The 16,729-nt window shown below is 35.4% G+C and overlaps 1 protein-coding gene across 5 annotated transcripts in view; it reads right to left on the reverse strand.

The window, feature by feature from the left end:
* Nucleotides 1-700: 700 nt before the first annotated feature.
* The window catches only part of LOC149089429 (muscle calcium channel subunit alpha-1-like), a 295,248-nt gene continuing 279,219 nt past the window's right edge, over nt 701-16,729 (reverse strand). For all 5 annotated transcript variants that reach the window (XM_089238484.1, XM_089238476.1, XM_089238466.1 and 2 more), the window contains 3 exons: nt 13,512-13,879; nt 9,786-9,895; nt 701-9,106 (listed from right to left, as the gene is read on the reverse strand). In XM_089238484.1, the coding sequence (XP_089094610.1) occupies nt 8,714-9,106; nt 9,786-9,895; nt 13,512-13,879 (871 nt within the window). In that variant the 3' untranslated portion in view covers nt 701-8,713. The remainder of the gene's footprint in view (nt 9,107-9,785; nt 9,896-13,511; nt 13,880-16,729) is intronic.

Consider the following 16,729-nt stretch of genomic DNA (forward strand, 5'->3'; position numbering starts at 1 on the left):
ACGGTCTATGGGCAGGATGACATTTCGACTTGCATATCACTTGAAGAACGCCAAAATAATTGCAGGCAGTGATTCAGAAAAAAGAAATGCAAAAGGCAGGGCATGCCTTTTGCAAAATCCATGCGATTAGGGTAGGGTGTTTAAAAAAAACAACTTTCCTTCAGAGAAAATACAAAAGCTGGCGAATTTAAGTAAAAACTCTTGCTGGTGCTTCTATGCAGGGCCGTAACTAGGTACTCTGTCACAAAGCTGCTGTTCAAAGCTGAAACCAGAAGAGATTACAGGTAGGCTGAGTTCATAAAAGCAGGGCTGTAACTGGGGGGGGGGGAGCAGGCAAGTCTGGTGCCCCAGGCGCTGGACCAGAAGGGTCTCCGAATTCACCCTTTAAATGCTTCTTCTACATGGCATTGCGCGTCAAAATGCCTGTTTGCCCTGGGTGACAGAGAACATAGCTGCAGCCCTGCATAGAAGCAACAGCAAGAGTTTTTACTTAAATTCGCCAGCTTTTGTATTTTCTCTCTGCTCCATTCACTTATATTGAGGTTAAAAAAAAGTTCGCCTTCAATCACCACTATCTTCATAACAAATATTTGGTGGGGCACGGTTTGGGAACCACTACTATAGAACAAGGAAAAAAAGTACACATATTCGGTAGTTGTAAAAATGTTTTTTTTATTATTATATTAAAAATGTAGCATCCAACACTAAAACGCATCGTCATTTCCGCAATTAACTCGAATATACAATATAGAATAACAAGTCAAGGAAGAACCTATTATACAAATTCAATATTGTTCATAAATATCTGAGATAAAATTACAAGATAATTTTTTTTTCTTCGTATATGTACAAGGTGTACGTTTCAACCTTCATCTTATTTTTTTTCCATATTTAAATTTTAATTTCAATATATTAAATGTAAGACCACTTAGCAGTTGCGTGTTTTTTTTTCTCCTTTTGTATAGGTGTTTTATAAAGAGGGAATATCAACTTTGAAATGTTTTCTTTCTCGTTTTAAAAAGAAAAATTTTAATATACTTTATTTTTTTTCAAACAAGACTATAAAAACAGAATTCTCTCGAATCAAATTTTCTAAATTCAACCAAAAACTTGATTTTGAAATTTGCACGAATCAACACATTGTTCTAGTCCTTAATGATCAATCAAGTTTTAAAATCAAAATAATTACTTATAATTATGATGTTCCTACCTTAATTCTTAATGATTTTATTTCCAAAAAGGCTGTTTCTCGCTGAACTTAGAAAATCCAATTTTGTAGATAATTCTGGTCATTTGCTCGAAAGCTAATCAGGCAGTGCGCTAAATGTGAAAAATAAAGCATTAAATTCTGATGAGAAATCCGTGCTAAAGCTCAAGTCGTTGCTTGGAAAAAAAGCTATATTTATAGTTTGAAAGACATGATAAAAGCACACCTTTTCATTATAATCCATTAAAGACTTCTTTTTTTTTCCTTTTTACAATATTTCTGCACATATGTACAAATTACATTATATATATATATATATATATATATGTATTAACTGGTGACAAAATAGAACTGTCCAGTTAAATAGTTTCGAATCCAAAGGCCATCTTGTCAATGCTGAGGGGCACTGGGAATGATTTCTTAATGGAATATAGTGATATACAGAGTTAATCCGAAACAGTGCCTGGAAATGAAAACAGAAAAAACTAAATTTATGCTGCCATATTCGTTGAGGTTTGAATAATAATTATCTGTGTCCACTTCCTATTATTATGTTTCACTCAATGCAATGCCTCCAGTTAATTTTTAATGGTGCTATTTAACAAAATATATTTCGATGAAACTGTGAAGTTTCAAATTATATCTCCACGTCGTAAAAATTTAATTGATCATCCAAACATATGCTAGACAAAGCCTTCATTTTTCAAAGGTTACACATGTATGATAGGGAATGAAGAATTTGTATCAAAGTATGACTTAAGTGTACAGAGCATTTAGGATCACATATTATCACTTACAAGAAATTTGAGTGTTTATTTAGAGCAGTGTTTCTCAACCACTGGGCCGCGAGTGATTAGCTGTTTCATTTTTCCTCCTTCATTTTCCGTTGGTCGTGTGTTTGACCGAGCTTTCGACTCACAAAAATGAATGAAACCGGCCACGGGCTTGAAAAGGTTGAGAACCACTGATTTAGAGGCACAAACATATTTTTTTGATATAATGTATAAGCTGAATAGCTCGAACAAGGCTGTGTTGCCATAGTGTTCTTACACTTGTTCTTAAAATACCGCTGATATAATGCAGATTGCCAGAGGTGTCATCACTCTTCTGTTGACTTAAGCAGCATAGAACATGGGCAAAATAGATGGTAGCACTAAAACACTTAAAATTTCCGCTCAACATTAGATATGCACTCAGACTGTTAGGTACACATGTACACTTCCAGCACAACTTTAGCTCATGCAATAGATCAGAGTTGTGCTCGGATTGAAAAAAAGAAGAAATTATGGAACACGGGTAGATGGCGATTTAGGGGGGGGGGGGAATAGATTCGTTGCTTTAAAACATCTCAGAAATTTATGAATTTTTTCTGAAAAATATATACGGGGATAAAATTTTAATTTATTTCTTATATATGTGTTAGAATCAAACAAGAGAGATATATTAGTCACATAGCACATTCGTCACAATGCCAGTTCAATTCTACTGAGTACCATATTTCTCGATCTATTTGCCATGATGCTTACATTTTTAAAATAAATTTTAAGTTTCTACTTTAATTTTTGTTTCCAAAAACAGTCTGCAAAAACCAATAAAAATAAATTCAAATATCAACTAATTAAATTACATCTCTACTGTTCAAGAGATTGTGGAAGAGGAAAATAAATCTTTGCTAAATACTCTCAGGAAGAACCAATCAAAAAGCAAATACAAAGAAAAATATGAAGCTCTTAATGCATTTCGACATGCTAAAGCTCATTTTACAAGTAAACAACCAGAACATTCCATTTGACTTACATGCAGGCTCTCATCTTCATTCTGCCAATATTTTTCACTCAAACAGACTTATTTTTTTTCCGCTGAGCACCTGGAAGTCAAGATTTGGTAATCAACACAAGTGGGTTTCCCGGTCAGCATGATTAGTAGTTAAGGCTTGTAGCCAGAAATTTCGTTCCGAGGAAAGCCACTTACATTTCGGGGGGGGGGGAAGGACCAAAGTGATAGAACAATAGATTTTGCCATCTTTCCCCCCTTTTTCCGGTCATTTTTTCACATTTCGGGGGGGACTAGTGCCCCAATTCCACCCTCTCGCTACGGCCTTATAGTAGTTATTTTTATCCTCTGAAGATGACACCCACAGTGTGCTGAAAATACATTAGGAATTTTACACTTTTCCTTGCATTTGCACTTTTCATTGGTCCTTTCTGAGAGTGTTCAGGATTGGACTGTAACATTTGCAAGCATTTTCAAACAAATATTCAATTGTACAATATGAGGAAGTAATGATTGAGAATAAAAGTTAAATTTAATCTTAGAAAAGTGCAAAACCAAGATGTTGCACTCACATTAAATTTTATAATTTTTTTTATAACTGTTGCTTTTATGTCTGCGCAGCTGATAGACAAAGGAATACCATAACTATTCAATTCCATAACATATATGGTTTTCCCAACAAGACACAAACTAAGACAAGCAAAAGCCTAACCCACAGTAGGTGAATATATAATAAGTACAGTCAAAGATACAACACATTGACATTCCACTCAAAAGAAAGCAATTTCGAAACAAATAATTTTGTGGTTTATCATCACTTCATCAATTTGGACGTTATCAATACTTACCAATCATTGTCATCTCCAACCAATTATTCATTTCCTGCACAGTGTAGAACATACACTGCTGGGAATTACAAAAATACAGCAAGGATTACGTTGTTATACATTCGTAAACAAGCGAAACGGCTTGCCTCGTGAGATTTCGGTTGAGCATATCGTTATTTACATATTGTAAGATTCACATTTTGAATAAAGAAATCTGGTAAAAACTGAAAAGAAGTCTCCCTACGTCTGTGGAAACTGAAGTTTTAAGATATTCTATATTTTATGAGCAACTTCACTTTAAATGAGTACATATTGACACTGACAATATCATTGAACTGAGAAACTTTTCCATCTTAAACATTTCAACAGAAATGAGTTTTGGTTATTTCTTCAAATTTTTGGACTGAGATTAAATACGCCTGTGACGTAGAGTATAAACAAAACTTATGATAAAACATATACATTTCATACATCACATTTGTAGCAACAAAAACTGTCGATAAAATCTGGTTTCGATGTTAAACACATTCTGATTATTTCTATTGGTAATAATTTTGGATGGATTTTGGATTAATTGCAAATTTATGATATTTTATGATAGCTCATTATGATGATATGGTTTTTTTAACATAACGTTGACACTACAGAATCGTCGAAAAAGGCTATGGGTATTACTATATAAATATCATCAATATATATTATGCATGAGTTTGATGATATGAGTAAGCTTAGTTTAATAGTTTGCGCTTGTATTCTGCTATGAAGGTTGACTTTATGTCCACAGGTTCGAATCTGGGAAGAACATGGAGAACAAGTTCTTTACTTACTGAGAGCGTCTGGGTTGACCACCAATAGATGGCACCTTCATTCCCCCCTCCCCAACTCCACTGGTTGGAAATTGCTGTATGGGGGGTTTGACCAAAATTGGTGGGTGATAAAGTAGTTTGATTGTTTTTGTCGCATCATTGACATCTCATGCGCACAGACCAAACCCCATGGGCCAGATATGTAGTATTTTTGCAATTGGCAGGCCAGAAACTTATATATTTTGGATGAACATATGACCTGTATTTTACGTAACATTCCTATAATTTTGGTCATCCCAATTGTTTTTACAAATTATCCCATTTTTTCCCAAATGTCTATTTTTTTATGGAAGTAATAAAAAAATTGAACTGCTGAATTTCAACCTGTTGGTCTGGACCTCAATCATCATTTTCATTTATCCACCATCTGCTCAATCGGGTTGATGACTCATGGGCAGACCAACAAGTTATTTCGCACCCAAGTCTTCATACCACTTTATAACAGCCACATTTCTATGATAAAATGCATTGTCATTCTGGTAAAGACAATTGTCAGTTTTGAAACTACACCAATGTAGAAATGATGTGGTTGAGAATGTTAATATTCTTATCTCCTCAGACATGGTAGTGCCAGCAAACAACTTGTGGTCTGAGACCATATATGTATACCACTAGAAAACGCTCAGAACAAAAACTACCCACTGTTGGTACATGCAGGTGACGAACAAATACTGTGGACTGTGAAATGAAAAATTTTGGCAAGCATATATAGACATAAATAAGAAACCAGATCTTATTACAATTTTTCAAGCTCTAAACAAAGTTTCAAATATATCACGAAAAAGGTATTGTCAAATTATAATGTAATAAAACCTATTATTATTTTTTCAAAGCAATGCGTTTTGGAATTCAATAAGTACTTTAATATTATTTTAGAAATAAGCAACTTACAGCATTACAATAATCGAGCACATAATGTTTGAAAAGAAGGGCAGAGTTGGGGGGTAGAGTGAAAGTGCCAAAATGGAATAATCAAAAAGGCACACAAACTTCACATATCACTACATTAACCACTGTACATACTCACACACACACACACACATATCATATATAATAAATAGATAGAGAGGATCACAGATCCGCTCAAGGGAATTAGTTGCACTTTAAATTCTTTCATTAAATACTGACTAGAGACTACACATAATTTTCTTTCTCGATCAGCACATCTCATGGTAGAAACATGACAAAAACCACTTGAAATACAACAATAATACAGATAATACGAACATATTGGCATGCTTCTTATCTTACATCCATAGATGGAAGATTCGATGCAATGATTAACATCTCCTCCGAAACTGATAGATAGTTCTTGTTCATTATATATGCAAATAAATAAATAGTCACTAAAAAAATTCAATCAAACTTTGCAAATATAGCATATCCCAAAAAATACTCTTTACTGAGATTTTTTTTGCCGTAAATAAATTAGAGACTTAAATTAATTCCTGTAATACTAATATTAAATAGAATAAAATTCAAACAAACAGAACTACTGCAAGCATGAACTGACATAATCACAAAATCACCTGTTTGACTTCTAAAAAATAAGAAAAATAGTGAATGTAAAAGAATGAAAAAGTGATTCAAATATTTCACAATGCTTGGAATCCTTAGTGGGTAAAATATTAGGCACATATCCGTAAAAGAAATGATTGCTTCAGACAGGCTTAACCACACAAGAAGTTCATCAAAACTTGGCTTGACTCAAATTAGGAAACAAAAGCAATGTTTTGATCACATTTCAAAACTTTTGCTAATTAAAGTAGAACCTTGATTATCTCGGCTAATGGTGGGGTTGAAAAACACAGTTAAACAGACGGGAGTAAAAAAAAAAAAAAGATTTAAAATAACAAAATTAGGAAAAAAATCTAATAAAAACCTACACTTATTGAAGGATAGCCCCACACTGCTAATACACTGGGTTTCATTGATGGCAGAAATACATACTACCTGAACGGTGATCTGTCATGTATGAGCATAGCCACTGTAAAGGCTAAAGAAGCCAATGGTCATTATTATGGAGGAGAGCACATGTGTACTTGGAGAGGGATTCAATGTTAACTCTGATATTGTATATAGTAACTAACTGAATAATATAAACTAATGATACAAAATGACCTATATAGTGTGGATTTATTGAGTAGGTCCTTGACAGACCCAGTCCATATTCCAAGGAATCTCTAATTGAAATGGCAGAAATACAGTAGAACCTCGATTATCCAGGTTAATGTTGGGGAAGGTGATCACGGATAACAGGGCCATCATCTCAACTTTTTCGGGGGGGGGGAAGAGGAGCAAAGCACATGTACTCAATGTATGTATGTATGTATATATATATATATATACATACATACACCATTTTTAGTGTATTTTCAAAAGCCGGGAGGGGGGGGGGGTTTGCCAACCCCCTAAATGACGGGCCTGGCAGATAACCAAAAACAACATGGTTATTCTTTTCTCATACCGGCCGTTCTGCACAGCTATAAAATGTACTACGAAAATGACACAAACAAGGAATGGCAATGGTCGAGCCGATGAGTCGCGCGACCGCATGTAAAGTTAAACCATTCTTGTGACTTATCTTTCACTTGAAAAAAAAAGCAATAAATTTTGACTAGCTTTCTGGCATTTCCTGTACTAGGCTACTACTACTAAACCACATATGCACCTCATTCACATTCCTCTGTGGAATTCAAAAAATCAAAGAATCTAAAAAATCAAATCATCCATAGCAGAACCCGTCTGGACTAATAATCATGAAATAATTCTCAGAAATATTAAAGTTCTATTAATATACAATAAGCTTTGCCCTTAAATTTTCAGAGAAGCCACAGAAATGCAGAAACATAAAAATAGATTCAACAGGAAAGAAGAATGAAAAACAACAATAACCAGCCATATCAGATTCCAGCACTGCAGAAGCAAAAAACTGTGTCTTGATTTAGATAAAAAATATAAAACAATATGAAATAATATATATAAAAAAATGGCTAAAAAAACCATAAGTAATATTGCTATATATAACTAACATAATTTTAATATAATTTGAATTTAATGATGAAGCTGTAATTTATAAGTAAATTAAAGATAAGATCGAAAAATTGTGATCACAACACAACTGTGAAAGGATAATCGCAAAAATATACAACTAAAGATGCTGCCATTGATATGACAAAATCCTGGTTGATGTCAGCAACAAAAGAACAAACAAAATCTTAAGTGAAAATTAGCAACTGTTACTATTCACAAAATTGCATTAATCTGGTTAAATCTCAATCACCATACATTTTTATCTCTTCATAACAAATACATATTTTGAGAATTACAAAATTAATTCTAAATTTCAATGTTTATTAATAAGAATTAATTTTTCTTACCTGATATATATATTGAAATTTTTTTAAAAATAGCAGTAACATAAATGAAAAACTGCTACCTACGGAACTTTTGATTAGAGAAAAAAAGATATTTTGGCTCAGAAAATCCAGTAATCAAACATGTTTTGGGTCTTAGCTTTGCTAGATTTGAAAAGTCAGACTGTAATTATTTGGATTTATCACATCTCTTTATTTGTTTTTCTTGCACAACATGACAACGATAAATCCACACATGACACAGGAAACAAAAAAATTGCGCCAGATAGCATGCAACAAGTGGTTTACCTGAGAATAAGTCGCTTGTTCAATGAATGAAGAGAACAAGAAAAAGTTACAGAAAATGTTCAAATAATTTTGTGTGTATTTATATATTCATATATATATATTTTTTTCTCTGATCAAAACACAAACATTTCTGATCACAGAGCAATCATCATACTATAAAGATTCCCCACACGAAAAACACATTAAAAAATGCTACTCTAATCAGTAGGTTGGGTGGAGGGTGCAGGAACTCTTTGGTTCTTGGACCCCACACATAAGACTTTTACATTTTTTTTGTATATATATGTGTGTGGTACCAAAAAAAAACAACAACAAAAAACTGCTCTTTGCCTCTTGAACTTGATATCAAATAGATACTGCTCTCGGAGGAAGGCACTATAACCTTGTTTGGTTGATAATTTCATCACTGTCACTTTTGCCACTGTCTGTAGGTGTTTCACAGGATTGTTGCCTGTTTGTCGCACCACTGCCATCTATTGTGGTAATGTGTTCGAGATAACCCAGTGCACTCAGAGCTCGTTCAGCTCGCCGATCCCCAGAGGAAGTCCGAAGGAGGTGTCGATTTGTGTCCCCTGTACCACTACTTGGATCTTCTTCAAGGCACAGGTGAACATGGGGCATGCTCTGCCGCCTCTCCAGCTGCAATAGCTGATGAGCGGCTCTGTCCATTTCTTCTTGAGTGAGATCCATGGCTTCTGCCAATTCCCTCTGAGTTGCTCGTACAAAATCCGGATCACAGTATTTTCCAAGGCCTTGTTCAAATAGAACCTGTACAACAAAATATGCATAGTTAAAATCCACCAAAATTTTTGAACCACACTGAAATTGAACTATGTTAACAGACTATAATCTGGCCTTCCTTAAAAAATGTTTAGAATTTCACCCTTTAAATTTGAGAGAAGCCTGAATTTTGAAATTTCCACATTTTACATTTTGACTGCATAATAAATTCTTATATTACGAATTATCATTTTTCATAATTTTACAATACAGCAAGGTTTTTTCAGTTTAAATAATACAAAATAATTATTACGATTAAGATTTTTGCTTAAAAACCCTTTCAAAATACCTAGACTTTTGTTGCCTTGTACATGAGTTGAATGTAGCACTTTCTTCTGCCATGAAAATTGAAGTGTTTCCTTCGTATTTGTGCAATGATAATGGTGTGATGATGCATTTAGGCCTAAAAATTGATTTGTAAGGTTTCTCTGGCTGTCATCAACTGAAGGATAGTTTCTCTGAGGGAAAGGAAACATCCCCAGTATATTTAGTTCATTTTCTTCTTTGTGCTTTCTTATGCTAGAGGTTGGCATTGTTTTTCCAATGTGACCCAACAAAGCCAAAAAATTGGGTACCCTTGATCTAGAAAACATTGATAAGTAAAAAAAAGTATGGCCCTTATCTGAAATCATTGCTAATTATATTAAATGCATGTATGCATACATACCCGGCCTACTAAGCTCTCTGCACTACCCCTTATGTCAGAATACTGAAAATCTCCAGACCGTGATTTTACTGGTGAATCAGTTAATCTGTTGATTGATGTGTCTCTTGAACCTAGATTGAAAAAAATTCCATTCATAAAATGAGCAAGCGTCTTTATCATAGAAACACAAAATACAGTTGAGTTCGCTTATAACATACCCCATTGGCGATTCGAGACGTGTGTGTTATAAGCGAGGTCTTGAAATTAGCTTACATAGCAGTTGTATACATGCATATAGTGCATTATTGAGACTGTCGTGGAGTTTATATCAGCACATAATTACATTTATAGAATGAATATATTTTTTGTTTCATATGTATGTCTTGAGGAATTATAAAAGCTTCTTATAGAGTATGATGATACAGTTTTTCACATAAATAGAGGAAAGAGAGGGGTTTTTTTTTTCTTTTCAAATAACAAGAAATTTCCTGCACACTACAGATACATACTAACAGGTAGCACTTTCTAGCCATCAACCACAGGTGGATCCAGAGTAATATGTTGGGGAGAGCAAATTAGTGGTGGCAAAGGGCGTACTGTGAATATACGTACTGTATTTTATGGACAAAGCCATTATTTTCAATTGAATTCCTGGCTCTTAGATGCTATATACTCTAAATCCAGAGTAGGGGGGCATGCCCCCCCCCTTGATTCATTATAGAGCCATCTATCAGTAGCAAATGCAATTATTTTGAATCAAGCTCTCTGTTGAAAGAATTCATAAAGATATCCCCCGAGTGCAATGAATGTTGCACAAATAAGTTGTAGCGGCCCCGATTGATGATTGAAAATGCATTTTGTGCAAAAATGCATGGGCACATAGAAAATTCGAGAAAGTGCAATAGGCTATAAAAAAAAGTAACTGCTACACAGCTAGTCTACACGTGTGTCGCAATGGCAAAAGACTCCCCATATACGAACTGTACCTAATTTTTTTTTAAGCTTTCACTATCAACTTTAATAATGAGTTATAATTGTGGATATAATACTAATGTTATAATTATGTGTTAATTTAAATGTTAATAAACAGAAGATTATGATTATCAGCAACCAACGATCATTTTTAAAGTCATTTTTTGGCATGATTTTTCCTGGTTTTTCTTTGGAGTATGTTATATCCAAATCATTTTCAGGTTAAGAGAGTGTTTAATAACAGAGGTAAAAATACATGAGAGTGAATAAGCAAAAAATCAGGGATTACAAAATTGCATGTTATATATGTTATAAGTGTATACCTAGGGTATGCAAAAAGTGTACTGGACTGTATATATTAAAAACGATCATACTAAATTTTAAATTATGATTACCAGTAAGTGCTATATACAAATACAAATACAAATACAACGCCACAACAGGCAAATTGCCCAACGAGGTGGCTGACTTAAGAACATCATGGATCCCCGAACCCTTTTTTACCCTACCTACTACTGCTACACCACACATGCACCCCGCCCACAACCCCCCGCGGAACCCCCAACGAATCGGTCCATGCGGGAATGTGCGTGTACGTGTAGTGAAACCTGACGTGAAGTTTTTTTTGTTTCTCTGTAATGCTTGTTATCTGTAGTGCTGCCATCTGCCACCAGTTTTTCAAACTATGAGTGTAGTGTTATGATTGAATGATTTTTCGTTGTAGGACTGTTGCTCTCTGTGGCGAGACTTTTTAACGGGGAGATCGGCTCGCATTTGCGCCTTGAAGTTGGGAACCACAGAAAACCAACTTCAGCCGACCACCACTGTGGGGTTCGAACCCGGATCCTCGCATCGCGAGTCCGTCACTATAACCACTCGACCACCACAGCGGCTCCTTGGTTCCTCCATATGGCTCCTTGATAATTTTGTTACCTCTATACTCTCTCTCAGTTTACCAATAAAGTGTTTGTTTAAAAAAAAATTGAATCTAAAACAAACCCAAAATTGAAATTATTTAATTCAAATAATATCAGGGATTAAATGTAACTGATATTTTCTGAAAAAGAAAAAAAATTTTACAAGTAGGTGAATGTGTCAAAATAATTAAACCTACCAATCAGTAAGATACAAAATAGATGAAAACTTTAGAAAAAAGATTTCAAATCTCACACGCATTAAATATAATACAGCAGACCTCTGATGATAAAATAAGTGAAAATAGAGTAGACTCTCACTAATTTGGTTCATAGAAGACCAGGGCTGGGCTGGATTACTAGAGGGTACAAGTAGTTGAAAAGCCCATTTTAATAAAACAGTATACACAACTCATTGCAATCGGAGATAATGTTATCAATCAGGTATTTTTATCACTTTTGAAAGTGCAGAATAGAGCAATATCATAACATGGGAAAAAATTTGTTAACAGTTATCAGAACTTCAGTTTATGTTATGTTGAATTTTTGAAGTCAACGTTTTTTTCCCTGTTATTTTGAAGCTCCAAGGTTGAACCAGACTTATTGTTATCAACCTGAAAGACTATGTAGGAGATGAACAATGGAGTGAGTACAGAATGTGTGCACATCCCTCCCTCCCTTTCTCACAAACATTTCCACACTCAGATCACAAGCTGTAATAAACATTATGATCCATGTACATGTGCAGCTGCTTCTGTAATGGTCTTTCTATAGTAGAGACAAATGTAAGGTACAAACGAAAACTCTCTTTCCTTCAGTTCTTGTTCAGTATAATTTTAATTGACCAGATTCAACATTACTCCGTAGGAAGACTTTCTCAAAAGATTTAAAGAACACACTGTATATTAAAAAATTATCACTAATACACATTTAGACTGATACCATTCAAACTCCTCACCAAGGTACAAGCAAGACCGGGGGAATTGGGGGGTCTGGTCCCCCCCCCAAAATGTGAGAAAATGATCAAAAAAGGGAAAAAGATGGTAAATCTATTGTTCTATCACTTTGCTGCTGCCCCCCCACCCCCAGAGATGAAAGTGGGCCCCTCCAAATGAAATTTCTGGCAACGGGCCTGCTCTTCACAATGGTTAAATAATAAAAAATATGAAAACCCCCCAGAATTTTAGCTTGAAGGAGAAATATACTATTTTAGAACATGAAAAAAAAAAAATGTATGACTCAGCACCCAGTTATGTGGGAAAGAAAAATGGTTGTTCTGTTTTTGGACATCTATTGTTTGTTCGAATGGGACATATGGTCATTATATTTGCTTCTGGGTTTTTCGAATATAGTTACCAATGGGTTATTATTATCAGAAACCAGAGTGCTGATGTGATCGCAATATGAGGTGTGCACTGCATAAGGTTCTGCACACAGATGCAGTTATATGCTTTTCTCTTCCACTCTGAGATAACCAGACACAACACTAGATACACACACTCTGACTGTTAGGTGCACACACTTATAATTCTGGCACAACTCAATCAGTAGAGAATTGCCCATGGTGATAGAACAGAGTCGTGCTCAGTTTGAAAGAAAGACACTCATTGAAAACACTGGATTACTGGATGGGCCAGACCATTAAACAACAGGACTGTAGAGTCTATTATATCTATACTTTTTTCCATTTCAGCCAATACTCTTAAAATAAATGTACAAGTAAAATACTTGAAATCTCTAAACAACACATGTTTCAACCGAGTCATATCTCCAGTTTTTAGTCTGAGAAAAACATCAACAACTTAAATTGAGCAAAAAAAATCAATGATGGATTTTTCTTTTAGTATATCCTATTCCTTACCATGATATGAAGCTCTGTGCGTAGGTATGAAACTTGTGCTGCTGCCCAACCTGCTCCTTTTCCGTTTTAGATGATTGGTAGGAGAGTGCTGCATTCCAGCAACTGCCATCACTGGCAGATGCGCCATCCTCAAGGATGATGCGATATGACTCATGGAAGCTCCTCCAGTTGCTGCTGCATCATTAGCACCTTCACAACTTGTGGCTAACTTCTTGGCCTCATCACTGTCGGAAGACTGGTGAACAATGACAGAGTGGTGATCACTGTTATCTATTTTGTTCGATAATGTGCGACGAAAGGATTCCCTTCCATCAAATACTTTCATTGGTGGTGTAGAGCAAGCATCTTTCTTGTTTTTCCCACTTGATCTAAGTAGAATAAAAATATTTAATTCCTAATTGTCACAGATAGTAATAAAGTAAATTAAAAACAACGTAATGATAGTTTACCAGGGCTCAGCACGGATCATGGCCTCAAAACTAGTGAAAATAGTGACCAAAATATTTAAAAAAGTGACCAAATAGTGACCAAAATGTTTGAAAAGTGACCCAATAGTGACCAAAATAATTTTAGAAAGAGACCAAATGGACAATGAATTTTGATTATTACCAAATTGAATGAATTTAGTTTTCACTAAACTTTGTATTTCAATGGAGCTCATCGAAATTGCTTTTTTTACATATAGCAGTGTGAAATAAATCAAACTCGAATGCATTCTGCTAACCAGAAAAGTTTTGAATAACTTATCAAATTTATCAACAACTATGTGTGAGAGAGTAACATTACATCCTTTCTAAGTAACAGTAGTAATGCCTTTCCCCCTCCCATAGGGGCCGTTCAAGTATTATGTCATCACATAGATGGGGGGAGGGGGTTTCCGATTTGCTGACGGGGGGGGGGGGGTCGAAAATGACTAAAAATTTGCTTATGTAATACTTGAATGGCCCCATATTGCTATCCACAACCCATCTTAAAATCAATTTAAGCAGGAAAAACTTCAAAACGGGAAAAAATTTTCACATTCAAAGAAAGAAAAAAAAATGAAATAACACAAAATTTGATGAGAGAATTTGTCCCATCTACATCCTAGTGGATTTTTCATTATGTTATGCTATGAATGACAGTATACAAAATGTACTCAAACTCTTTTTTTTAACTAAGTACAAATTGATTTACATAATTAGGTTTGTATAACATCTTCCAACAAATTTTAAGAAATTTACTATAATGATTGATTTAAAAAAAAAACTAAAATTACATTTTTAACAATATTATTTTAAATTATTAAATTAAAATATTACTTAAACTACTGAATTAAATAAATTATTTAAATTAACTAAATTATTTTAATTGTTAGGGGCCGTTCAAGTATTACGTCATCATCGATGGAGGGGGGGGGGTGTTTCTGACTTGCTGACTTTTGATGACAAGGGGGGTTTCGATAATGCTTACGTCATCAACCACCCTTTATGAAAATATGAGTTAGGATTCAGAGGGGCAGAGCTGATGACGAAATTTTGCTGACAAGGGGGGGGGGGGTCAAAAATGGCTAAAAATTTCCTTACGTAATACTTGAACGGCCCCTTATACGTTGAGGGAGGGCAATCCATCCCCCCCCCCCCCAACGTCAATGGCAGAGCCTAATGATGTATATCAATTGTCATCTGCCGCATCTCTAAGACCTTCAAGTCTATCTGCACCTATGGCTGGACTGGGAAGGGTGGGTGGGTCTACTCTTTTACAGGCGAAGGAGGCTCCAAAATAATACTGCCCTTGGGTGAGGGAGAAAACAAATCAGTTTTGAAATTGTTTGGTTTTTGAGAGAAAAATTTTTAAATATATATTTTCCTTTTTTTTTTACACACAACATACACCCTTGCAAAAAAAACATTTACTACTTTACCCAGAAACAATATAATTTTGCCCCCCCCCCCCCCCGTAATTTTTAACAGAAAAAGACTCCGCGGTCTTCCCCGGTAAATTTCCCATGAACCTTGTAAGCACCAACGTGGCGACTTTTTTCCTCGCCAACCAATCGCCGTTTTGCGGCGATCAATTCAAGATGGCTGACAAAGGGCACATAAAATTACAAAAAAATATATAATTTATAACATGAATCAACCAAATATGCGGCAATATGCGAAAATCGATAGAAATATATCGGGAAATACGGAAAATTAGGATAAAATGAACACAAAAATCGAATCAACGACATACGGGGTTTATAAATGCGGTTGATAGAGTTTATGGATGCTGCTGTCAGGGCTACTTATTTTAGCGCGAAAAAAAGTCGCCACGTTAGCTCGGACTCCTCCCGTAATTTTCAAAGAACAAAAACAGTGAATTCGCCCCCACCCGGGGCACCCGATTTACCATGGCCGTAATACGATATTTTTTCTGGAGGGGAAATGTAATTTTACTGCCCCTTGACTGTGAAATTCGATAATTTTGCAAAGGAATTTATTTCCTTTTCTTAAATATACCATTCCATCAAAAATTCCATTCGAGGCATTGCCCCCCCCCCCCTAGTTTTGGATTTGATCACGGTATGTAGCAACCCGGGCCGCAAGTACGAACGAAAATTTACTATCGCCCGGGGCCGGTATCCATTTTTAATAACGGAAAAAAGAGTAAACTCGGCACCTTTCCTCGTTCAACACCCGTGGAACCAGACCCCGCCCTCTCCTATTGCGGTCATAACAGCGACTCGAGACAAAAACGTTGTAATAACTTCCGAGGTCTGAAAAGGGGATTTTTTTTACACAACACCGAGAATGGAGCGCAATATGTCGATATTAAGTCAACAATCAGCATCGTGAAGATGCTCTAAATTAAGTTACGGCCAGAAGCGGATAAAGGTCAGTTGTTGACGGCCCCGGGCATAAAAAAAAATTAATATTACGCCCCTTAAATTAGGAAAAAAGTATAAAGTAGGGGCCAAAGGCGCGGTCGCTGTGCCCACCGTTAAATCCACCTCTATGTACGGCTCGCATGCACGTTAACTGAGTTTTCATCAGCCTGATGACCAATTTTCATCTGATTTGGTTAAATAAACGTTGAATCCGAAGGTTTTTAACAACTGGCTGTTGCGAAGATATATTTTGGAAAGAGAGAAAATTCAACTGCCCCTCCGGGGAATCGAACCCACGTCCTTTCACTTTCCGGGTGAACGCACTAGACTACAGAGGCAACGAATCTCTCAATCTTTCCTTGGAGCT

The sequence above is a fragment of the Pholcus phalangioides genome, unplaced genomic scaffold (assembly GCF_987345545.1).
Source record: "Pholcus phalangioides strain wild (caught in Gottingen) unplaced genomic scaffold, Ppha-v1.0 ptg000002l_1, whole genome shotgun sequence".
NCBI lineage: Eukaryota > Metazoa > Arthropoda > Arachnida > Araneae > Pholcidae > Pholcus > Pholcus phalangioides.